The sequence below is a fragment of the Zeus faber genome (genome assembly GCF_960531495.2).
Source record: "Zeus faber genome assembly, chromosome: 1".
Taxonomy (NCBI): Eukaryota; Metazoa; Chordata; class Actinopteri; order Zeiformes; family Zeidae; genus Zeus; species Zeus faber.
Window position 1 is genome coordinate 16,223,084 of NC_137193.1, and position 26,380 is coordinate 16,249,463.

General features: G+C 41.8%; 2 protein-coding genes across 2 annotated transcripts in view; both read left to right on the top strand.

Annotated features, from left to right (window-relative positions):
• ptprfa (protein tyrosine phosphatase receptor type Fa) overlaps positions 1-614 on the top strand; it is a 196,385-nt gene extending 195,771 nt beyond the window's left edge. The window contains exon 32 of the mRNA XM_080017516.1: positions 486-614. Coding sequence (XP_079873642.1) covers positions 486-554 — 69 coding nt within the window. The 3' untranslated portion in view covers positions 555-614. The remainder of the gene's footprint in view (positions 1-485) is intronic.
• Positions 615-3,454: 2,840 nt separating this feature from the next.
• On the top strand, positions 3,455-25,190 carry kdm4aa (lysine (K)-specific demethylase 4A-a). Its single transcript, XM_080013658.1, has 22 exons — positions 3,455-3,554; positions 4,529-4,686; positions 6,827-7,002; positions 8,926-9,040; positions 9,636-9,829; positions 9,943-9,992; positions 10,076-10,179; positions 10,288-10,425; positions 11,379-11,620; positions 12,129-12,289; positions 12,745-13,118; positions 13,766-13,871; positions 13,971-14,152; positions 18,470-18,674; positions 20,188-20,264; positions 20,376-20,431; positions 21,498-21,606; positions 21,845-22,033; positions 22,126-22,296; positions 22,422-22,541; positions 22,727-22,819; positions 23,739-25,190. Exons 2-22 carry the CDS (start codon positions 4,540-4,542, stop codon positions 23,877-23,879), a joined length of 3,150 nt encoding a protein of 1,049 aa, XP_079869784.1. The 5' UTR covers positions 3,455-3,554; positions 4,529-4,539; the 3' UTR covers positions 23,880-25,190.
• Positions 25,191-26,380: the final 1,190 nt, after the last annotated feature.

Genomic DNA, 26,380 nt, shown 5'->3' on the forward strand with positions numbered 1-26,380 from the left:
TGAATTTCGTTCCCGGAGCCCTCATTGAAACGTCTAAGGGATGATGTGCAGCCAGCCGGTCATTTTTGCAAAATAACCTTCGACAGGGTGGGGGTTATTGGTCAGCCAGACGGTCCTTAACGCAACCTAATCTCCACCCTGGCGGGGGTTATTTGATAATAACGACCGATAATGACCGGCCGCCTGCACATTAACTGACTGTTGAAATAATACATTAAGATGGAATATTGACTTGGAATGATTTTATGATGTGAGAAAAGTGTAGCAAACGCAGCGTGAAATGAGGAACGTGAATCCGAGCGGAGGAAGTGGAGAAGTGCCCGCTGGTTACCGCCATCGACCAATCAGAGTCCGCAGAGCCGCGAAGTAAAAAACGAGTTCACTCGGCAAACTAACATGGATATTATTGTTTGCGTTACCGCTTTATCACTCTTTTATTACTGTACTTATTTATTATTTATTTTCAACTGTGGTTATTTTTCCAGGACCAGTACCAGCTATGCTACAGGGCGGCCCTGGAGTACCTTGGGAGCTTTGATCACTATGCAACATAACCACTTTCCCGACGCCCCCTCTGAGGATTGGGCCTTCCTTCCCCAGCGACGTCCCCTCCGCCAGATCAGCCTCACGGGGCTGAGCAGGGGGGGGGGGGGGGGGTTATGCTTCGAGGAGAAGAAACAGAAACTAACGAGACAGTTCTGACGGGAGAGCTCCCGCCAGGAAGCACCATGTTTTCCCTGGACTGGAGGAGACCTGCTTTTTGACTCCGACGACGACCACAACTCAAACGCCAAGATCCTCAGTTACAATCTCAGTTTGCCTCACTCTGACAAATCTCACTCCCGGTAGAAATCCTTTTTTTTTATTTTTTTTTTTTATTTTACTATTTTTCATTTATACCATTGTTACTATGTCTCTATGAATATTTAGAGGTTTTTTTTGTCATTATTTACACTGGTTATTATTATATGTCTTAAAGGGCCTCATTTTAAAATTCATTTATCCTTTTTTACATTTTTTTATTATCACAAAGGACACGTATTTTTGACATGCTCTGAGTTATCAATACTGAAGAGTGCATACTCAGTATGGTTATTTTCTACCACACACATATAAATATATTTTAACGTTCTGATTTCTATGTTAGTCATGTTATTTAGTCAGACATGGGGAGGGGGGGGGGGGGGCAACGTTTTCTAAGTGTCTCGACTTCCTGTCTAGATGTCAAACTGACTGATTATAGCCACCGCATATATATATATATATATATATATATATATCAATGAAATAAACTTTTGTTAATTATGAAATAAAACCTTTGACTCAAACTTAAATAGATTCAACGTTTTTAAACTACTAACTACTTTGATGTGTGTTTCTGGAGTTGATGTCCAAGGCCGCAGTTTTTCCGAAGACCTCCAGTCTCAACCTGAAGTGGACTTGGGCTCAGGTGGACAAACGTCTAACACCGGAGGGCGAGGATGTCTGGTTCCGCTCTCACAGAGTCTGGACTTGTGCCGTGTCCACATTCTGGACCCACCTTTCCCCTTCCTAACAGGGGATTCGCCGAACTCAGATCCGCACATTTGTGAATATCCTGCTTGGTCATATGAATTGCACAGTTAGACTTCAAATAAATAGCTTCACTTTCGACCTGGAGACATCCGCACATGTCAACCTTCTCCCCACTCACAGCGTTAAAAGAAAAAACAACTGTATTATACCGTCACCATGGTCCAGGAGGACATTCCTATGACTGAAAAGAAACACCATCGATCAGCTGTGGTGAATCTCTGTAGCTGGTGGTGGAGCTCTAGTTTTCTATGGGTGAAATGGTGACAAAATGATAAAATAAAAAACATATATATATATATAAAATATTATATATATATATATATATATATATATATATATATATATATATATATATATATATATATATATATATATATATATATATTTGGTTGACAGACTGTGCTAAGGGTGTTCTTCACTTTGTTTGAGTCATGCTGTATGCGGTCAATCTGTTGTATACATAATGTTTTCTATTTGTAAATAAAAAGAAAAATATATCTCAAATGCCTTGGTGTTAGTAATGTTCAATAATTGGGGTCTTTTTTGTCAATAAAATTTTCACTAAATGTTTACCTAGTTTGTCCATACCAATACACATACACCCTGTTTCTCTCCCTCTCTTTTCTCCTTTTTTACATAAAAAATTACTACATTCTTTCTTCCGTTCCATTGATTATCTCTAAGTGAAGAGGTTAATCAAATGATAAATTGTCCATTTGGTTGGTCCGTTCCTGAGGTGAATATTGGCTTCATTGATTCAATACCGAAATACTTATTTACCATTATTGGTAAGTGCAGTTTGTGGTAAAATAAATACAACAAATAAGATTAATGATAAGAATAATATCATCCTAATTGTTTTTTTGTAAAGTGTCCTTAGGTTTCGAGAAAGGCGCTTATAAAGTTAGTATTATTATTGTGATTATTATGATTATTGTGATTATTATGATTATTATTATTATTATTATTATTATTATTTATATTATTATTATTGTTATTGTTATTATTATTTTATTATTATTGTTATCGTTATTATTATTATTATTATCGTTATTATTTATTATTATTATTATCTTTATTATTATTTATTATTATTATTATTGTTATCGTTATTATTATTATTATTATCTTTATTATTATTTATTATTATTATTGTTATCGTTATTATTATTATTATTATTATTATTATTATTATTATTATCTTTATTATTATTTATTATTATCATTATTATTGTTTATAATTATTATTATTGTTATCGTTATTATTATTAATTATTATTATTATTATTATTATTATTGTTATCGTTATTATTATTATTTATTATTTTATTATTATTATTATTATTATTGTTATCGTTATTATTATTTATTATTATTTATTATTATTATTATTGTTATCGTTATTATTATTTATTATTATTATTATTGTTATCGTTATTATTATTTATTACTATTTATTATTATTATTATTGTTATCGTTATTATTATTTATTATTATTATTATTGTTATCATTATTATTATTTATTATTATTGTTATCGTTATTATTATTGTTATTATTATTATTATTATTATTATTGTTATCGTTATTATTATTATTATTATTATTATTATTATTGTTATTATTATTATTATTATTATCGTTATTATTATTATTATTATTATTATTGTTATTATTATTATTATTATTATTGTTATTATTATTATTATTGTTATTATTATTATTATTATTGTTATTATTATTTAGCATAATATATGAAGGGGCGTGATCCATACAAATTCGCATGCTGCTATTGGCTGAGGCCCAGTGTGAGACACGCCCCTCTTTACCTTCCTTGTAAACAAACACACACTGAGCATGCGTGTGGCGCTGGAATAATGGAGGACTATCTTTTCTACCTAGAGTGATTTTCTATATTTTCATTCTACCAGATTTTAATTCAACGGAAGAATAAAAACAACTTCTTCACTATAGCATAGGTACGTCAACGTTTAATATGTAAATATTTTTGACATATCGTAGCGAGAGTAAGTCCAAGTTTTCCCGTCTGACGGGCTGGCTGTAGCATTTAGGCTAACCAGTTAGCTCGCTAGCTAAATGTTTATTATTATGAGTGTGGCTGTGAGAGCGCGTTTTAGACCTGGCAGTGAGACAGTCACGATCCCAAAGCTGGAATTTCCCATTGTTTGTCTAGTTAGTTGCCGATCTCATGTGTGTGGTGTATTTGTGTTGCTATTAAGATAACAATGACAGCTAGCCTCGCTTGCTAAAAGTTAATAAACTCTTATCTATGGTGGACAGACTGACTCCCTTTCTTAATCTTACAAGCGACGTAGGGTAAAAGATTATAGATCATAGATCATATGTTCATTTTAGAAAGGTTTGTCTTCGGGTTTTTTTTTTTGTGTGTGTGGGCTTCCTTTCCTTCATTAACGCCCACAGACTTGGATGAACTTTAAAGTGACCCAAAGGAGGCTGATCCCAGCTACCCAGAGCTGAAGCAGTAAAACAGTTGTACTTCAATGTTTTTATAAAAATTTAAAAAAATCTTATTTGTCCTGGGGGGGTCATCATCCCCCTGGGGATTGCAATTAATCTCAATTATTTATCACGAATATTTGAGCAGATATGATTATTTTTGAGAAGTTGTCAGATTCCACAATGACATGTTTTCCGTAATTTGAGGGGGATTTCAAGGCTCCAGGTTGAAAATAGAATGTGAACCCGGTGAGTTTCTCATCAAGTTTGGTCGAGTTAAATCGACTGTCAAATGTTTGGCAGCGGCATAGAAAGAAACACAGTAATAATTACATTAAATAGAGGACATAAGGTGCAGTGCAGAGCCTTGGGTGTGAAGGAGCAAATGAAGGGAAGCCAGAATTGAGATGAAATATCACATAGTGTTTGCTATTTTGTGTGTATTATACATACTCTTTTTGTTGCTTATGTACAGTTGACTGTAATATGCCCAAGATGACCACGGATGCAGCAGCTCAGACAGATGGCACGGGGATAATGACCTTTCACCCCTCCAAAGAGGAATTCAAAGACTTCAGCCGCTACATCGCCTATATGGAGTCGCAAGGGGCACACAAGGCTGGGATGGCTAAAGTGAGTGTCTAAGCACAATGACAGTTACCACACACAAAACATTTCATGGTCCCGCACGCTGGAAGAAAAATCAATCACTTATGATTTTAGATTCTAAATCAGATATGAAATGGTCGAATGATACAGACATTTCTGTCTATTTACACGCCAGCGTCCAGAACATCAACGCGCATCGTGCCGGTAAAGGGGCGAAATTTAGCATGTCGACCTGCGTGTCCTGTTTCCATCAGTGCCGATCGGACTAATGCAGGGTCATTTGTCCCAGGACTGAAACCCGGGTGTAACCTCGCCCACCAATGACAAATGCCAGATGTTAGCGGGTGTTACCGGGTTTTTACCAGGGAAAGGGTTTCCTACCAGGTCCTTGCGGTGCTTGAATTTTGTCCATAAAAATGTAAGTGCTGCAATACCTTCAAAATAGCCCCTTTTTTATATTCAAATTGTAATATAATAAAAAAAATTCCAGTGGTCCAGGGGTATCTGGCATCAAGACATTAGCAGCAGGTCCTTTAAGTCCTGTAAGTTGCGATGTGGGGCCCCCATAGATCAAGCTTGTTGTTCCAGCACATCCCCACAAATGCTTGATCAGATTGAGATCTGGGGAATTTGGAGGTAAAGTCAACACCTTGAACTCTTCGTAATGTTCCTCAAACCATTCCTTAACAATTATTGCAGTGTGGCAGGAAGCATTATCCCTCTGAAAGAGGCCACTGCAGTCAGGGAATACAGTTGCCATGAAGTGGTGTACTTGGTCAGCAACAATGTTTATGTTTGGGTGATACGTGTTAAAGTAAGATCCACATGAATGCCAGGACCCGAGGATCCCAGCAGAACATTGCCCAGAACATCACACTCCCTCCGCCAGCTTGCCCTCTTCCCATAGTGCACCATGGTGTTATCTCTTCCCTATGTAAATGATGTGCATGCACCCGGCTATCCACATGATAGAAGACGACGTAGAAGAGAACGTGATTCATCAGACCAGGCCACCTTTTTCCATTGCTCCCTCCATGGTCCAGTTTCCGACGCTCACATGCCCATTGTAGGAGCTTTCGGCATTGGACAGCGGTCAGCATGAGCACTCTGACTGCTCTGTGGCTACGCAGCCCCATACGCAGAAAGCTGCGATGCACTGTGCACTGATTCACTTTTTCAGCAGTTTGTGGGATCGGACCAGATGGGCTAGACTTGGCTCCCCACGCGCATCAGTGAGCCCATGACCGCCCATGACCCTATCACCGGTTCACCAGTTGTCCTTGCTTGGACCACTTTTGGTCTGTACAAATCACTGCATACCGGGAACACCCCACAAGACCTGTCGTTTTGGAGATGCTCTGACCCAGTCGTCTAACCATCACACTTGGTCCTTGTCAAAGTCGCTCAGATCCTTACACTTGTCCATTTTTCCTGCTTCCAACACATCAACTTCAAGAACTGACTGTTCACTTGCTGCCTAATATATCCCACCCCTTGACAGGTGCCATTGGAAACGAGATGAGCAATGTTATTCACTTCACTTGTCAGTGGTTTTTATGTATGGCTCATCGGTGTATGTGTGTGTGTGTGTTTATATATATATATATATATATATATATATATATATATATATATATATACAGTGTTTTTATATGTGTGTGTGTGTGTATGTATGTATGTATGTATGTATGTATGTATGTATGTATGTATGTATGTATGTATGTATGTATGTATGTATGTATGTATGTATGTATATATATATATATATATATATATATATATATATACACACATATACATATATACACACATATACATATAATAGATATACTGATATAAATAAGACAATGAGACTAAGATTCAATTAATTATAATTCATACAGATCACATTGAAAATTGACTATATTTGTTTTGCACCAGGTCCTTGAAAATGAAAAAACAGGGCCTAAAAAAGTCCTTGAATTTAATTTTGTAATGCCAGCATGAGCCCTGCTATTATATTGTGACGGTAATGCTAGTTTTACTTATTTCATCTCTTGATGTTGTTTTCTTTGTTTTGCCATCACATTGTGTCCCCTCTGCCCGTACTGGGGGTCATCAAACCTGATGTCATCAAGTTGTCTCCCTATGGTATCTCCCAATGTCCTTTGTTAAACATTCCCAGGTCATTCCGCCGAAAGATTGGAAGCCACGGCAGACCTACGATGATATAGACGACCTGGTGATCCCGGCGCCCATCCAGCAGGTCGTGAGCGGCCAGTCGGGTCTCTTCACGCAGTACAACATCCAGAAGAAGCCCATGACCGTCCGAGAGTTTCGCAAGACCTCCAATATGGACAAGTCAGTATTCACACATATCAATAAGGTTCAAACTAAGTGCTTACTTTGGGCAGGGTGGGACTGTGTCTAGGGCTGCGCAATTTATATATATATATATATATATATATATATATATATATATATTTTATATATTTTTCTCAATTTGTCCGCCATCCCTCTCAAGAAATTGGTACGCTGAGCGGAGATGCGTATTGGAGTCTCCATTTAGGCATTTATGCTACTGTTCTACACTTGCCTGTTTTACAATTTGTCAGTCGTGTGACCAATAAAAAATTTATTTATAGGTTTATAAACTACATTATTATTATTGTGAAGGCTGTTTTCTGTTGATTTACAGAGTGCAATAAATGAATTGTGTTCCCCAAAATGGATGAATAATCCTGATAAATAAATGTGATCACAAAATAATTGTGATTATAATTTTAGCCATAATCGTGCATCCCTAACTGTCTGTAAACATTTTTAGGATTTTTTTTTTTAAGCAACACACAAGTTTAACTGTTCATGTTCCAGATTAGTATTGCTTTTTAAGGAATAGATAGATAGATAGATAGATAGATAGATAGATAGATAGATAGATAGATAGATAGATTCGATAGACGGACAGACAGACAGACAGACAGACAGATAAATAGATAGATAAGCCCCTTTCACACATGGAGTCTTTCCCAGCAACGTTCTGGAACCGTTCCTGCATGGGGTCATGTGTGAATGTGAGCAGGGATCGATATTCTGGGATCAATATTCCGGCAATTTCCCACCCCAAGACCTAGTATCATTACTGGAAAATGCCGGTATGGCAGTGTTGTGAATGTAAGCAGTAACAATCATAAAGTAGAAGGGGGGGCCGAATCCGAATACGGAGCACACAACAAAGCAAAGCACGAACAGTGGGTTTTTGTGAATAGTTCTAATCATCGCGTCTAATCATCAGCTTGAAACCCGTCGGTCGACTGAGTTTCTTCGAGTCAATGAATGTTTTTTTTTTTTTGTGTGTTCTTTTTTGGCAGGCAGTGTGCATTACAATAACAGGATAAAACAAAAGCTTCTAAAATGCGCAGGGATAACATTTCAATGGGGAATTATATAAAAAAGGGGAATCATAATCACCGGGCCCCGTTTCTCCAAATAAAACAACTAAAAACAGTGTGGGGACGGGGCAGGGAGGTACGGGGCTCGACTCGTAGACTCATTAAGATAATGTTCTGCGCATAACGCATGGAGAGGGGGTTATCTGGGAGAGAGTCACAGAGAAAGTGTCTCCATTACACACAGTTTCATTCCATACTGTTCAATACACACTTGCTTCGTTCCATAAGCAGACATAAAATAAAATAACCTACATCTAAAATAAAAACGCACTGTTTTGGCGCGCAAAGTGTGCACCTGCCTAATATAAAGATGAAACGTAAAAAATAAAATAAAAAAATAAAAGGTCATGTTCAAAAAATGAAATATTTGGTCGTCTCGAATAATTTATTATGATGCAGTGATGCAAAAAGAGGAATATCCAATAAACCTGACAATAAATATAACTCTTAAACAGTAAACAAAATGTTGGCAATATTACACCAAATAATAAAAGTACACCAAAACCAAAAGAATGACGGTAAACATACAAAACTGGAGCAGCCGAAAGAAAAAAAAGAAGAAACATACATACATACACTACTGTATTCATGTCGATAGATGGTAATAATTATAATAACTACAAATTAGAAATTAAATAATGCCACAAACAAGTTATAATCCACTCAAAACTATCTCTTCATTACTCAAAATGTTGCTTTTAAGACGGCTGATGTTATGAATGGTTTGGTCACCGTACAATAATAGGGCAAGGCTGCTTAGAGTTAGTAATATTTAAAGAAGAACTGCTTTTCATTAACTTTATATTTCACACTCCACATTATTCCCCTCTAGGTTTTGCAATCCCCGATATGCAGATTTTGAAGAGCTGGAGAGAAAGTTCTGGAAGAACCTTACTTTTAATCCCCCCCTCTATGGTGCAGATGTCAGTGGGACCCTGTACGACCCGGTAAGTGGCTGAGACCATGAATAGACGTAATATGACTTCTAGACGTAATATGCTATGAGCATTGGCTAAGGTGTCTCTATGAAAACCCTTCACATGTGATCCAGCAGTAGCCATACTGGTCAAAATGTACACAGTAGACGTAAATAGCCTTTAACCAACACCGTTACAAATGGGTCGTTTGGTGAGTATGTATACACGAGGTGTGTGGCAGTTCCGTCTGCTACACACCACCCAGGTGGCATTTTCAGGGCCCTCCAACACAGATCCACAGGCGGTGGGGTTAAAAATGACCAGTTTTATTGTAGAGAGTGGGCAAGGTGGAAACAAGCCTGGAGCAAGTGTGTGTGTGTGTGTGTGTGTGTGTGTGTGTGTGTGTGTGTGTGTGTGTGTGTGTGTGTGTGTGTGTGTGTGTGTGTGTGTGTGTGTGTGTGTGTGTGTGGGGAGGGGTGTTTGACCTGGTGGCCGTTGATTACTCTAACAAGCAAAAGGCATACAGCGACCTTGATCCCTCACCTGACCCCCACACCACAGGGTGCTTAAGCGTAAAAAAAAACAATTGGGCACTCAACCGCATGTCACCCCACCTCCACCATAGGGCGTTAAGGAGTGGAACATCGGCCGTCTGAACACCATTCTGGACACCGTGGAGGCAGAGAGCGGCATCAAGATCAAGGGAGTGAACACGCCGTACCTGTACTTCGGGATGTGGAAGAGCACGTTTGCCTGGCACACGGAGGACATGGACCTCTACAGCATCAACTATCTGCACTTCGGAGAGCCCAAGTCCTGGTGAGAGCCTTAAAGGGTCCAACAGTGTGGCCATGGACATGAGACGTTTAGTTAAAAAGCTAACGTATCACGCTGGTTGTGACCTCGCTGTGGATCTCTCTCCCTCCCCTCAGGTACGTTGTCCCGCCAGAGCATGGTAAACGGCTGGAACGACTCGCAAAGGGTACGAGACACCTTCGTGGTTCCCCCACTTCTACACATGGAGTTGTTTCTCTAAATTGCCGCTCTCCATTTCCGCTCCGGCAGGGTTCTTTCCTGGAAGCGCCCAGGGCTGCGAAGCGTTCCTGCGCCACAAAATGACCCTCATTTCTCCGTCAATCCTGAAAAAATATGGCATACCTTTTGAGAAGGTAGGTTTGAGGCCAACCAAAGACCCTCTTGGTCGTGAACATGAATCCATCCTTCAAATGATGCTTTCTTTCTTTCACTCTTTTTTCTTTTTTGGTTTTGGTGTTCAGGTAACACAGGAGGCGGGGCAGTTCATTGTGACTTTCCCCTTTGGTTACCACACTGGTTTCAATCACGGCTTCAACTGCGCAGAATCTACCAACTTTGCCACCCAGAGATGGATCGACTACGGCAAACAGGCGACACTGGTACGTCCATTCAGGAAGCGCAGATCTTCCAAATGAACTCAGTAGTATAAGCCTGGTTCTTACCAGGTCCTTAAGGTCTTTGAAGTGCTTGAATTTCCTCCTCAGAAATGCAAGTATTGGAATACCTTGAAAATAGCCCCTTTTGTGCTGAAATGCTAAAAAGGTCCTGGAAAAAATGTGGTAATTGAAACCTGTGATAGTCGCCCTGGTTTTGTTAGTTGTTCAAATCGTAACAGGAATAAATTTTTTCCACAATCTCTTTTACGACATAAATTATGCCAGAGAAATGTAAATGTAATCCAGCATGGTTAGAAATAAACACTTATAATAGTAGATGGCAATGAGATTAATAATAGATATATATAGATAATAGACAATGTATACAGGTACTCCTCACTTAACAACCGAGTTCCGTTCCTCGGACTAGGTCATTAAGTAAATTGGTCGATAAGCGAGGACCCGTGTTATTTAACAAAAAGGGGGCGTGGCCATTGCAAACGCTAGTGTAGTGAATACGGACAGACTGCCGAAACGAGACTGAGACTGAGAACAGTGATGAGATGAGATGTATACAGTGTATATAGTGTATATATAGTATACAGTATAGTATATATCCACTTTATATCAGAGAGCTGGTAGTCCAAACAGTCATTAAACAGGTAGGTCGTTAAGTGAGGAGTACCTGTATTTTAATTCCTAAATGTCACATTGAAAATTTATTATAGTGTCCTTAAAAATGAAATACATAGTGCTTAAAAACTACTAGACAGTCCATGAATTTCCTTTTATAATGTCAGAATGAAGAATTAATTAATTATAATAGCGTAATAATACACATCCACTAGGATGAACCATTTATTGTAACATAAAAAATTCAGGTAGACACTTGATTTGCCTGAACCAAACTAATGGAAACACACTACATTCTAAAGTTCACCTCTGTCCTCTTCCAGTGCTCCTGCCGCCAGGACATGGTCAAGATATCCATGGATGTCTTTGTTCGCAAGTACCAGCCGGATCGCTACGCGCTGTGGCTGGCAGGGAAGGACGGCACTCCCATCGACCATTCCAAGCCCACGCCAGAGGCCGCCGAATTCCTGCAGAAGGCAATCGCACCAAAGGAGGAGAAGGAGGAGGAGGAGAAACCTTGCGATGCTGCTCAGGGCGCTGCGGGTTCTATTCAGGAGGAGAAAAGGTTGTGTTTTTTAAGAAGAGAGCCAACTGACCTTTTCGCTTGCAATATAGCAAAAGAAATTGAAAGTTGTCAGTGCTTCCCACAGATTTTAAATATACTGGTGGAAACCAGCAGGGGGGATTGAGGATAAGGCTGAGGCGAAGGACAGACGACTACCAACATGAATTACACTTTTCCAAGTTCCCTGTGAACACAGCATCACTTCCGACACAAATGACAGTTTTCAGAGTTCCCGTGAACGCAGCATCACTTCCTGCTGTCTCTCGACCCAATACAAACGTTCTAACCAGAGAGCCGTGTCCGGGTCTTCTAACCCAATACCAGAGAATGAGTCCGCTAGTTAATCAATCGTGGATGGCGTTGTTCTCTCGGACGTATAAAAAATACTAAAATGGGTCGCCTAATATACCTGGGCGGCCCGCCCACGTAAAGAATATGTGTGGAAAACACCGGTTGCATTTATTTTATTCTTCCCTTGAGAAATAACTTTTCATTCCTCGCGTTTCAGTCCAACGACGGGAGTGAAGCGCCCCTATGTGGAAGTGGACCCAGACCCAGGTGTGCCTGAGGACGGCAGCTCTCAGGTGACTGAGGAAGACAAGCAGGAGGTGGAAATGAAGGAGCAGAAGGTCAAGGTGGAGCAGATCGCCGAGGTCCCCATCAAGACAGGTAAAGATCCCAGGAGGCATGCCAGTATATATTTGTTTTTAGCAGTATATATATATATATATATATATATATATGAGTGTTTTTATTCATATTAAAACTAGCAATCAATGATCATCTGTGGGTTTACCCACTTTGTTTTGTTTTTTGGTTGCTTGAGGTGCAGGGGATCTTTTATCATACAAGAGTGTTTTTTGTGAATGTTTATCCAAATTGACAGTTTACTGATACAACTAGCTACACTGCTTTATCACATTTGCTGCCTTTCACTTCTTGCACTTGCACGATTTCTTCTACAATTTCAAGATTTCCCTTTCTCAGTATTCTATATATGGTCATTATCCCTTTTGAGAAGAGAGTATTTTACGCCTGTATGACGATGAAGTCACAGAATGGGGGGCTCTATTTTAGCAGATCAATAGATGTCTAACGTGTGCCTTTTCTTGTTCGTGTCCCAGAACCAATAAAAGTCTCGCCGGGTCACAAGAAGGACAAGGAGGTGAAACAGCCCCCAAAGACGCAGTTCAAAGCAAACGCCAAGAAGACCGCCAACAGGAGAAGCCCCGGCAAAAAGGAAAACAATACTCCCCCGGCGGAGGCATCTGAAAGCACAGAGGCCGCGGGGACCAGTGAGGAGCTGCCGCCGGCCAGGAGCTCCAGCCCCACACACAGGCTGTTTCAGAGGACGCTCAGCCCCGCCGACGTCCTGCATGTCCACAGCTACGCCAAGGGGGACTACGGCGAGGAGGCCGTCCCGCCCAAGGAGGAGAGCAGGAGCGACGGCCACGACACCCAGCCGGAGGGGAAGAGGGTGAGACCCTTCAGCAGAGAGGTGAGGGACTCCATGGATATTGTCCTCTACTCCAGAAATATTCAAACTGTGGGCAAATTGCAAGGGGGGGTGCGAGAAAATGAAAATTATAAATATAATAAAATAAAAGTAAACATTCAATATATATTTTAAGCACAAACTTGACATGACTAATTAAATCTCATGAAATATCTTTATTTAAAGTTTCTAAATCTAATAGGATTATACTTTTCTATTTTAATAATTTTCTTTTATTATAAGAAACAACAACAACAGAAAAAACAGAAAACAAGACAAAATGAAAGAAATAACAATAACATTGACCTAAAAAATAAACTGGAAAATTGTGGTCATATACAATGACTAATTAACCCTTTCTAACTGTAACCCTTAACAGTGAACCGGAAAGATGAACCTAAAGATAAAAATGTTTGGTAATGTACAATACACCGAACAAGGCTCATAAAACAGGCTGATAACATTTGCTTTAAAACAAATATAAGCCCAAATTGACAAAAAAACGATAGAAAAATAAACCAAAGTAATTAAACAGTAAGCAAAATGTTGGCAAAAAACCTCAAAGTATTATTTTGTAAAACGTTGACTTTTTAGTCTAATATGAAAGAACTTTCGCTGATCATGTCTACGCACCTTCTGTGGTGACGCAGGTCACACAGGTCACGGAGGAGGCGGTCGCTGACAAAGACCCAGAAAGCCACTTGGGCAGGCTGCCACGGCACCACCCGCTGATGAAGGACGGCATGAGTGATGAAGGTACAGGATGATGGGAAGCGTGGCTTAAGAAAAACCAAAATGTGTTTGTGGTTTTCGTGTTTAACATATAATGTAATCTAATAATTCAACACGCCCCAGAGCTGCCCGAGGACGTCCCCGTGGAGGAGGACGGCCTTGAGGGCGAGGGCTGGACCAAGCACCTGGCTCATCTGTGGCAGAGCCGACCCCCCAACCTGAAGAAGGAGAGGGAGTTCAACAGGCGCATGGGCCTGCAGGCGCCCTACTGCTCTGTCTGCATGCTGTTCAGAACCTACCAGCGGGTGAGCCTGAGAGCTAGGTTTAACATTCTGTTGAGAGTTTGACGGCAACGAGGTCTTTTAACTTTTACAGCCGCACTGTTGTCTCATATTAGTCCATTTCCAGACTGAAACATGGACGCGCTGCCATAGAATATCCTCAATATCAAAATCTGACAGAGAACCGTATCTAAAATCCGGGTTCTTACCAGGTCCTTGAGGTGCGTGAGGTGCTTCAATTTTCATATTATTTTGTACATTTAAGTGCTACCTTGAATAGGAATATCTTGAAAATAGCCCCTTTTGTGCTGAAGTGCTCAAGAAGTCATTGAAAAAACGTTAACCATTCAAAACCTGTGATATTCCCCCTGATTTTGTTATTCAAATCGGAACGTAATAACGTTTTTCAGAATCAGCTTTTTTCGCCATGTATGTACATACATACATACAAGGAATTTGACTCCGTTTTTTCCTTACTCTCAATGTGCAAACATGGACTAGACATAGAGCTGAAACAAAGACAACAAGCTAAACATAAACATTTAACTACTATATACAGATATATATGTATATAAAATTATAAACATATATACATACATACATACACGCCTATATACATACATATATATACATACATTTATATACATGCACACACACATAAACAGAAAATCAACAGCAATGAAATTGTAGCAGGAAGGCAATGGTGCAGAGTGCAAAGATGCTGGAATAAATATTACATTACATTACATTGCATTTAGCAGACGCTTTTATCCAAAGCGACTTACAATTATTCAAACACCGACGGACGCAGCCATCAGGAGCAATTAGGGGTTAAGTGTCTTGCTCAAGGACACTACAGCATGCCAGCAGGAGGAGCCTGGGATCCAACCAGCAACCTTTAGATTACGAGACGACCAGCTCTACCTCCTGAGCTGCCATCCCCGTGGGGACTGTTAAATATGGGATAATTAACAGTTTTCTTTATATACATGAGGTCGGTGGATTTGACATAATGCATTTACATAATGTACAGTATGAACACCGTGCTTTGGTTTATATTGTCAATGAAAATTAAGCGTTCATCAGCGTGAAAGCCTGTGGAAAGAAGCTGTTCTTGTGTCTGGTTGTTTTTGCGTACCGTGTTCTGTTGCGCCTACCAGAGGGGAGGAGTTGGAACGGGTTGTATCCAGGGTGCGATGGGTCTGCAGTGATGTTTCCTGCACATTTCCTAACTCGAGACACCTACATGTGATTAATGGAGGGCAGGTTGGCGAGGGTGATTTTCTCTGCACTCCTGACAGTCCATTGTGGTCTGTTCCTGTCCTGACTGGTGGCCGAACCAAACCAGACAGTGATGGAGGCGCAGACGACTGACTGGATGATTGCAGAGTAGAACTGGATCAGCAGCTCCTGAGGCAGGTTGAACTTCCTGAGCTGGCGCAGGAAGTACATCCTCTGCTGGGCCTTTTTGATGACTGTGTCCATGTTGGGTGTCCACTTTGGGTCCTGGGAGATGGTGGATCCCAGAATCCTGAAGGATTCCACAGCAGACACAGTGCTGTTGCGTATGGTGAGGAGGCGGCTGTCAGTGTTGGTGGGCTCCTCCTGAAGTGCCCTGTCATCTCCACAGTTTTAAGCCTGTTTAGCTCCAGGCTGTCCTGACCACACCGAAGAGCCAGCTGTTCAACCTCCCGTCTGTATGCAGACTGGTCACTGTCCCGGATGAGGCCGATGACCGTTGTGTCGTCTGCAAACTTCAGGAGTCTTAACAGACGGGTCTCCTAAGGTGCAGTGTAGAGGGAGAAGAGCAGAGGGGAGAGCACACAACCCTGGGGGGCGCCAGTGCCGATGGTCTAGGTGCTTGATGTGGTTTTCCCTAGCCTCAGCTGCTGCCTCCTGTCTGTCAGGAAATTAGTGATCCACTGGCAGGTGGGGGCTAGCAAAGTGAGTCGGGTGAGTTTGGAGGATTTCAGGGACGAAGGTGTTGAATGCCGGGCTGAAATCCACAAACAGGACCCTTGAGTATGTCCCTGGCGAGTCGAGGTGTTGCAGGATGTAGTGCAATCCCGTGTTGGCTGCATCATCCACCGACCTGTTTGCCCGGTAGGCAAACTGCAGGGGGTCCAGCAGGGGTCCTGTGATGTCCTTTAGGTGGGCCAACACCAGTCTCTCAAAGGATTTCATGACCACAGGTTAGGGCGACGGGCCTGTCGTAATTTAATCCAGAGATGGAGGGTTCATTGGGGACCGGGAAGATTGTGGAGCGTTTGAACCACGAAGGGACTTCACACAGCTCCAGTGATTTGTTAAAGATCTGGGTGACGATGGGGGCCAGCTGGTCAGCACAGACTTTCAGGCAGGAGGGAGACACGCCGTCTGGGCCTGGAGCCTTCCTGATCTCCTGTCTCTGGAAGAACTGACTCACATCCTCTTCACGGATCCTGAGTGTAGGTGGGGTTGAGGGGTGTGAAGGTGGGCTTTTCAAACCTGCAGTAAAACCCATTCATGTCGTCAGCCAGTTAAAGGTTCTCTACAGTGTTAGGAGATGGTTTCCTGTAGTTCCTGCCTCTCCACACCAACGCAGGGTCGTCATTTCAGTGTAGCACCTCTTTGTTACTCTAATCTCCATTGTCAGTGTGTTTCTGGCCTGGATGTACAGGGTCCTGTCCCCACTTCTGTAGGGCTCCTCCTTGGCCTGGCGAAGCTGCCTGAGATGTGCAGTAAACCAGGGTTTATTGTTGCTGTAAGTGCAGAAGGTTTTAGTCGGCACACACATGTCCTGACAAAAAACAAAACCTGATGTAGGATGGCACAGCGTCAGGGAGTTCGTCCAGATCTGTAGCAGCAGCCTCAAAAAACACTCCAATCAGTGCAGTCAAAGCAGGCCTGCAAATCCAGCTTTGCCTCGTTTGTCCATTTCTTCACAGTCTTGACCACAGGCTTAGCAGATCTTAGTTTCTGCCTGTAGATTGGGACAAGATGAACCAGACAGTGATCAGAGAGTCCCAAAGCTGCTCGGGGGACAGAGCGATAGACGTCTTTTAACACTGTCCAGCAGTGGTCCAGTGTATTTTGATCTCTGGTTGGACATTTAATGTGCTATCTGTATTTTGGCAGTTCCTGGCTGAGGTTTGCTCTTTTAAAGTCCCCAAGAACAATGAGCAGAGAGTCCGGGTGTTTTTTTTCTCCATGTTTGCTATCTGGTCAGCCAGGTGTTGTAACACCTCACTAGCACAGGCCTGAGGTGGGATGTAAACACTGACCAGGATAAACAAGGACAACTCCCGCGGTGAATAAAGTGGCTTACAGTCAATGAAAATGGTCTCTAAGTGAGGGCTGCATGATTTCTTCAACACTGTGACATCTGTACACCGACCTTCGTTTATGTAGAAGCAAAGTCTGCTGCCCCGTTTTTTTTCCACTTGGCTCCGTGTCCCGGTCCACTCGGAGGAGTTGGAAGCCAAGTAGATGGAGTGAGCTGTCCGGGATGTGTTCTCCAAGCCAGGTTTCAGTGAAGCACAGGGCAGCAGATCTGTTAAAGTCTGCGTTTGCTCTGTTGAGGAGCAGTAGTTCGTCCATCGTGTTGGCCAGAGAGTGTACATTCGCCAGGTGGATTGACGGGAGCGCAGGACAAAATCCCAGCTGTCTCAGCTTAACGAGCGCTCCCGCACGCTTCCCCCGGCGACTCCATATAGAGCCGCTGCTCCTCAAACGAAAAGCTCTGTAAAACTTTCCGGCTCAATGGAAAAACGGCGGAAAAGTTTTGACCAGCGGGTAGTCGGAGGTTTAAAAGACCTTATCTGCTGAATGTGGTCAGACTGGGAGCTGGAAACTAAAGAAATAAACAAAGAGACAGAAAGTATGAGAGAGCACAGCACCGAGGCTGCCGTCTGCGGCGCCATTTTGTAAACATATTCCACAATCATCTTTTACTACATAGATTACTCCAGGGAAATGAATGAATCCAGCATGCTTGGAAATAGACACTTATAATAGCAGATGACAATGAGATTGATAATATATATATCTATGTGTAGTGTGTGTGTGTGTGTGTGTGTGTGTGTGTGTGTGTGTTTATATACACTTATATAAGTAATAGACAATGAGACTTAAGATGATATTCTATTTTAATTAATAGTGTCCTTGAAAATGAAAAAAAAAAATTGCTTAAAAAAAAGTCCTTGAATTTCCTTTTGTAATGCCAGAATGAACCCTGTTAGAATCATCAACCTCCAGTAATAAGATCTTCCCCAGTCAAGCGTTTGTCAAAAGTAAGCGACCCATGATTTCAAGTCTACGCCTCGATTTAAGATGGCCCCACCCCTTGTCTCTCGACCGCAGACCGAGTGCGCCAACAGCGTGGAAAGCCCCGTCATGGCGGCCGGCGGGCGCATGCACACCAAGCCACTGATCCCGGAGACGTGCTTCACCACCATCACAGAGGAGGATGCCGAGTGCACAGAGCGGCCCCTGACCCCCTACCTAGAGGAGGACGGAACCAGCCTGCTCATCTGCTGCTCCCAGTGCAACGTGCGCGTGCACTCCAGTCAGTACACACACACACACACACACACACACACACAGTTTGTTACCACTACAGAGCTATGGAGTCTACACTACACAGCTTGCACGATGCAAATGGGCGTTCGTAGCCACGACCTGCACATAAATAGCGAAATGAATGACAATGTCAAGAAGTGTCTTACTCCGTCAACTCATCTCGCTCCACCACCCGACCACAAGTTTTCGAGCGTTGGGGTTTCATTGATGCGAGAATGTACGGACATACATACATACATATACACACACACACACACACACACACACACACACACACACACACACACACACACACACACACACACACACACACAGCAGTGATCCCTTGAGGAAACACCTGGGGGTATTTTGGAGCATCTGAAAATGGCCAATGCATACTTTGTTAGTATCTATCATTAAGTTTGAGAGGGAACCTTGTTTTTTTCTTTTTATTTTAATAATAAACTGGATAATTACTATTTATTTATTTATCAGTATTGTTTATTATTATTATAGATTTTTATATATACTGTATATATATTTTTTATTTTTTTATTTATTTATTATTATTATTATTATCATCACAATGCTTTTCTCTATTTAAAAAAAAAATGTGTAATACTAAAACACATTCCTCCAGTTTTAATTTATTCTTGCTTATCTTTTATTTATTTTTCTCAACAGGATTGACTTTTTACCCAATGCTTATTCTTAACAAATTTAGTTGGTTGGTCTCTGTATTTTCAATTCCAATTAATAAAGTTTTGTTTCTAATTTTATAATTTAATTTATTACATTTTTTATTTTGTATTTTAGCTCGAGTAAAGCTCCGTCTGACCTAAGATTCCTGTCAGAAACTGGTTGGTGCTGGTAACTGGTTTACTATTAGCCATGCTCATAAACATCAAACTGTATTTTGAACTGAATTTTAGAAGCTAAGTATTTAGCTATGATGTTCAGCGAGTCATAAATTGTTAAACTTACCCAAGAGAACTTTACAGCAGTTCATTCAATGGCATTGATGTAAATTCAACCTTTTACGGACGCAACAGTCAAATGAACACTTTCATGTTGAATTATTAGATTAGATTCAACTAATTGTCATTGCAAGTACAAGTACTGAGGCAACAACATGCATTTCTCTGCATTTACACATCCTAATAACCCAAGTATCCAGGAGCAGTGGGCTGCCATGTAGCGGTGCCCGGGGGGCAGTTAGGGGGTTAAGTGTCTTGCTCAAGGATACATCAGCACGCAACCAGGGAGAGCCGGGGATCAAACCGGCAATCTTACCATTACTAGTCGACCCACTCTACCTCCTGAGCCACTGCCATTATTATTATTATTATTATTAGGCAGCAAAAGTTGAATTTGAAAATGCAGCTACGTTTCCCAAACTTATTTATGCTTTCAATAGGAAGACCTAAGAACTAATAAACTAGCTCATTATAATTGTGTAACATAACGATCATGAAAACCTGAAACATCCCCGCTGTCAAACCACTGTGTCTGTGCTACAGGTTGCTACGGCGTGGACCCCGCCTGCGTCACCAAGGAGTGGAAGTGCGCGCGCTGCAAGGCCAACGCCATGACTGAGGTACGCCCTTAACTCTTTGGCCCTTTGGTCGACCATGACTTACTCCTGACCACCGTAATAAGTGTGACACCTGACATTATAAGCGTTTATGCAAACGACTGCTCTTTACAGAATTGCTGTTTGTGTTCGCTAAGAGGCGGAGCGCTCCAGAAGGCCAACAACAACAAGTAAGTTCCCCTCAGCGTCCTAAAACAAGGGGATTTGACAGTAGTGACATTTCTGTCTATTTAATGGCGCTGATGCTAAACCGGGTAAATTCGGGCCGTAAAAGATGGATTTTGTTTGTTTGTTTTCAGTACCCCATTAAAATACGGTTTGCAAAACCTAGATTCACACAGATAACCGAGGATCACACAGAACCTTTTTGCGTGACCTACAATCACACAGATGTTATTTACGTGGATCAACGTAAGATTAAGGGAGTTAGAATAAGTGCAGTCCAAAAGGGTCGTCAGAAGATGGTTGTCAAACAGTCTCTTAAATATACGATCCCTTAAATTGTGTCTTTTAAATGCTATAAATATTGGATTTCGTGCGGAAGTACTTATAGAAATGGCTGCCGTACAACTCTCAAGTATCTCAAGCTCAAGTATCTGTAATTTTCCAAACAGAGACTTAGTTTCAAGAATTATATATATATATATAGATAGATAGATAGATAGATAGATAGATAGATAGATAGATAGATAGATAGATAGATAGATTTTTTTTTTCTTGATTGCACCAGAAGGACTTTTATTGTGTTTTTCTTCTAAAAGGATTATGTCATTTATCCTGTTGGCCTGTGTCAAAGCTGGTTGAAAAGATAGGAAGCAAACTACCTTAACCATGTTTTAATGGGACATCGGTTGCAACAAACCAATAATATCCTTTTGAGCTCTGGTGTTACAGAGTAGCGTACCCACACCCTATCCATTCCGCCCGGCACCGAGCTGTGTGTGGAGATCTTCGTTACAAAACGCATTAAAACCTTTCAAAAAGACAACAGCAGACTGATGCAAGTCGGATGTAAGGGGAAATAAATGATGTAGCTCGAAATCAGTCATTTTATTTATTTTTTTTGTCCAAATTGTCAAAACTATGTGCGTATTTCTACTCTTACAAGTGTGTGTGTGTGTGTGTGTGTGTGTGTGTGTGTGTGTGTGTGTGTGTGTGTGTGTGTGTGTGTGTGTGTGTGTGTGTGTGTGTGTGTGTGTGTGTGTGTGTGTGTGTGTGTGTGTGTGTGTTTTCCAGGTGGGTGCACGTCCTGTGTGCAGTTGCCGTGCTTGAGGCGCAGTTTGTCAACATCACTGAAAGAAGTCCAGTTGACCTGAGTGGAATTCCTCTACAGAGATTCAAACTGGTGAGTTGAGTTTCATTGGGAGTAAAATTGCTGTTGTTGTTGTGAGTTACCTGTACAGGAAATCTACGCCTTACCGCACTTATTTCTGTGGTGCTGCTAGACCGAAACTAGGCAACATCATAGGAAATTCCTTTTAATCAATCACAACCAACACCCTGTCCCTTAAAGTGTCCAGTCGGCGTACCCTCCACACCTCAGCTTCAGTCGTTTTCATCCTTTCGTTGCAAATCTCGGGCAGAAATGTTACTACTGCAAGAAGCGGATGAAGAAGGCGTCCGGCTGCTGTGTGCAGTGCTCGCATGGCCGCTGCCCCACCGCCTACCACCCCACCTGCGCCCAGGCCGCCGGGGTGCTGATGCAGCCGGACGAGTGGCCGTTCGTGGTGTACGTCACCTGCTGCCGGCACAAAGGCCCCACCCAGATCGAGGTGAGCCTCTTCCGGACGCAACTCTGTTTCGCCGCCACCGGTCGATGTTTCGCCAATGTCCGCTTGTTTTTTTGCGAATCTGCCCCTCGCAGCGCAACAAAGCAGCAATGCACGAGCTGAGCGTGGGGCAGAAGGTGATCTGCAAGCACAAGAACGGCCGCTACTACCAGTGCGACGTAGTGCAGCTCTCCAAGGAGACCTTCTACGAGGTCAACTTCGACGACGGCTCCTTCAGCGACAACCTGTTCCCAGAGGACATTGTGGTGCGTTCTGACGGCCCTGTCTCTCTCTCTCTCTCTCTCTCTCTCTCTCTCTCTCTCTCTCGCTTGAAATGACATTGTGTCATTCAGGAGTTTAACAGCGCATGACCATTTGCTCTTAATTTCAGAACCGGGACTGTGCCCAGCTCGGGCCTCCCCCGCAGGGCGAGGTGGTTCAGGTGCGGTGGACAGACGGCCTCGTGTACGGAGCCAAGTTTGTGGCAGCTCATGTGATCCAAATGTACCTGGTAAGCCTGAGGAATAACCGTCTTTCATTTCTTTATTCATAAATGCCATTCCGCTTGCCCGTGAGAAATAAAACCATTTATACACCCGAATGACAACTACACGACTAAATATACTGCACAATATGACCAGAACTCCCGAAATAAAAATGATCCACCTTTTGTTACCGCCTGTTATCTTAACGCAGGTGGAGTTTGAGGACGGCTCCCAACTAACCACTAAGAGAGACGACGTCTACACCCTGGACGAGGAGCTCCCGAAGAGGGTCAAGTCTAGACTGGTGGGTGCTCCCCGAGGCTGCTCGCCAACCGACCTGTCGGCCAAACTACGGCACCATGAATGATAATGGAATCCTGTCAGGAATTCGATGATATAGGAAAGAAATATGTAAGAAATAAGGGGCGGTAAACTGCACCAATGAAGCTGAATCAACCATTATTTCCGCTGTGAAATGGCACAAACTGCAAACTGTGCTTCAGGAGGAAACTGAAATAATGTCTTCCCAAGAAGTGTCCAACTGCATGTCATTCCTTTCTAACCCTTTTTGGGCAACAGCTGGCCCTTACCTCAGTCCCACGGGGGGGGCTGGGTTGGCTTTTCCTATAGGCAAGATAGGCGGCCGCCTAGGGTGGCGTCCCGAGGCGGAGCGATCGGGGCGCATTTTGTGCACCTCACTCCCTTTTCCCACAGCACCAACAATGCGCGCGCCAGCGGTGGGGCGCCCGCGACGGTTCCGCCACAACAGTGTGTTTTCATTATAAATGTAGTTTATTTTATTTCACGTCTGCTTATGGAGCCAAACAAGGTATTGGTTTTATTTGGAGGAACGGGGCACGGTGATCATCACACATTAATAAAAAAAAAGAAATTTATGATTCCCCTTATTTATAATTCCTCATTTAAATGTTATCGCTGTGCATTTTGCAAGCTTCTATCTGTTTATCCTGTTATTGTAAAAAAAATCTACTGCTGGACTTGAAGAATCTCAGTCGACTGACGGGGTTCTGACCGATTCGATTCGGGGGCAGCCCTATGAATTTCCTGATTCCATTTCTCTATTTAAACAACAGGAGCAAAATTAATATTTTCTAAAGCATACTCTATTAAGATGGCCTGGTTTGTTTGTTTGTTTATGTATATTGGCACAAGTCCTCTTTAACCTCTTAACACCATCGATTTCATTGTTTTCCCTCCTCCAGTCCAAGGCGTCCGACATGCGCTTCGACGGCATCTTCGAGGACAAGGACATCATCCGGGAGTCCAAGCGGCAGAGGGTCATCAACTCGCGTTACAGGGGGGATTACATCGAACCTGTGATCTACAGAGCGATCATGGAGTAGCCACGCCTCGGAAAAAAAGGAAACAAAAAAAACTTGGTCCACAGACGTCCACAGATCCACCAGCACGGATTACGCCGGATTATTTAAACTCAACGTGACCTTAACTGCAGTCCGCCCCTGAGAGGCCGTAGCTCCGAATGACTTCCTATAACTATACGTAGGAATATATTTTCTGTCCTGTGAGGGAACCAACAGGGCTTTATTATTTTTATCGTTATTTTATTTTATTTTTTTCAATTTTATATTTCAGGAAAGAAACACAGAAGTGCAACTTTGATCGTACCCGACAGTGGACCTTTTTTTTTTTTTTTTTTTTTAATTATTATTTTGCGTCTGACACACATGAACGGCATCCAACAAAAGCAATATCCACATTTACTCAAGAAAGCAGCGTCAATTAACCTTTGGAAGAATTCTACCTGCTTTTGGTTTTGTTCTTTTTTTAAAGATTTTAATTGCCGTGCAAGGTGGATGAAGAGGGAATGATGCCATTTAGTTTACTGAACCGCTTTCCCTATTGGCATCAGACCCCTTAACTGCATTCCTCAACCTCTGATTTGTAGAAAACAGGATATACCTTCCCTTTTTTTGTGTGTTTTTATTATTATTATTATTATTATTATTATTATTATTATTATTATTTCCCAGCCTATTTATTATGGTTCCTGTAGAAAGTCGGCCCTGTGTTACAGACACATCTGTAGTTCTGCTGTTGAAGATGTATGTTTTATAATATCGTTTCTAATCTGCGCTGCCTGTCCAACTCCGTTCACTAGTCCTACGGAAAGTTGTGTGTTGCACTTTTACCCAACCTTTTGAATAGTCTGTTCGCCGGCATTTCAAATGAGTTCAAAAGGCATGTTTTGAGATGTCAAATTATACATTTGTAAGTTGTGTAATGCTACTCTTCCATCATGCCAAACTCGGTAAAATTACATTGCACTTACTTCCGGGACAAGGGGGACTCCACATGTCCCCTGCCCACACTTTCATCAGTCCAGTGGAGAGGAGTTTTATATATAATATGTATTATTATTATAAATAATAAAAGTATGAACAAAGTTGTACTTAGGGGAAGGAATAATTTTATTGCATTGTTTTGTAAAACATGTTCCATGTGTATTTTCATAGAATCGTGTGGAAGCTGTAATATCATTTTTTTTTGGGGGGGGGGGGGGTTTTAAGTAGTCAGCTGACGACCGAAGAAATGGTATCTATAAGTCAGTTCCTCCTGTGCGTGCAGCGGGTGCAAGCAGCTGCAGTTTTAGCTCCCTTGCCGTTGTACATGATATGACTATATGAATATTAGATTTCTGGATTATTACTAAAGCATTTTTATAAACGCTGTTTGTTTCAGTAAAGATTTTGGCTTCCATACTTTTCCCTTCTGTTTGTGTCTTTTGATTTCTTGTGGGTGGAAGGAATTCCTCAACTGGCTCAGTGTGCTCTCAGGGCTTGAAGACCTCTGCTTCGTAATCTATGAAGCATTTATGATTTCAGAACTTGCAAACGGTGCATTGAGATCGGAAGGGGTGTGAATAGTCAGCGTAAGTTTAAGAAATCAGAGAGCCGCTTAAGGGGAAGGAAGTGTTGCTGCCTAGTTAGGGGTCAACAAACAAGAACAGGAAATAAAAAGCTCTTTTGCAAGTCCCATGAGAGGAATTGCTTCACAATGGCCAGAAACTGCCCCTTGGCAAGGAAACCAGCACCGTGGACCTGAGACTTAACAGTGATATAAGTCGTTGTTCGTCGGTCATTTCCCACCTTTTTTTTTTTTTTTTTGAAACACCTACGTTAGCTTTTTACCTCTGACGATTGCATTTACACTTCAAAAACCATAAAAGCGGTGTTCATTTGTGAAGATTATCTTGCTGAACAAAATGTGTATGTATCATGAACGTTAGTTTGCCGCAGAGCTTATTTTGTGCAATCATCCAAAATCCAATGGAAAAATCCCACTGGCTTTTTGCCGAGGGAACCAGGGCGATGATGACTTCCGCGTTTACCTCCAAAAATACACATCCCTGCACCACTGTATTTGAGACGCATCAAGCCACGTGCCCCATTTGATGAGATTTTGTCCCCGTGACCCCAGTCTGACAAGGTTTTTTCTTTTTATTGTTAGATTAATTCATGAATCATGTTGTGATTTAGTCCAAACTTCCATACCGGTCTATATTGTAGTTAGTGGACGTGATGACAGTGAAACTATGATCAAAAAGTCATGATTGATCTCTTGTGATCTTGGTGCTAATGTATTTCGGGTGAGGGACCCGCAGAACCATTTGAAAGACCCCCCGGGGGGCCCCCCGGACCCCACGTTGAGAACCACTGGTCCAGGGTCCCAAACTGGCAAACCTTTTGCTGCTATTGATGTTGATAAGGCATTCTGTCTTTCAATAACTGTCTGGTTCTGGTTTTATTTAGCTTTTGTTTTTCAATTTGAAGTGAGGTGTATTTATTATTATTATTATTATTATAATTATAATTATGATGACTAT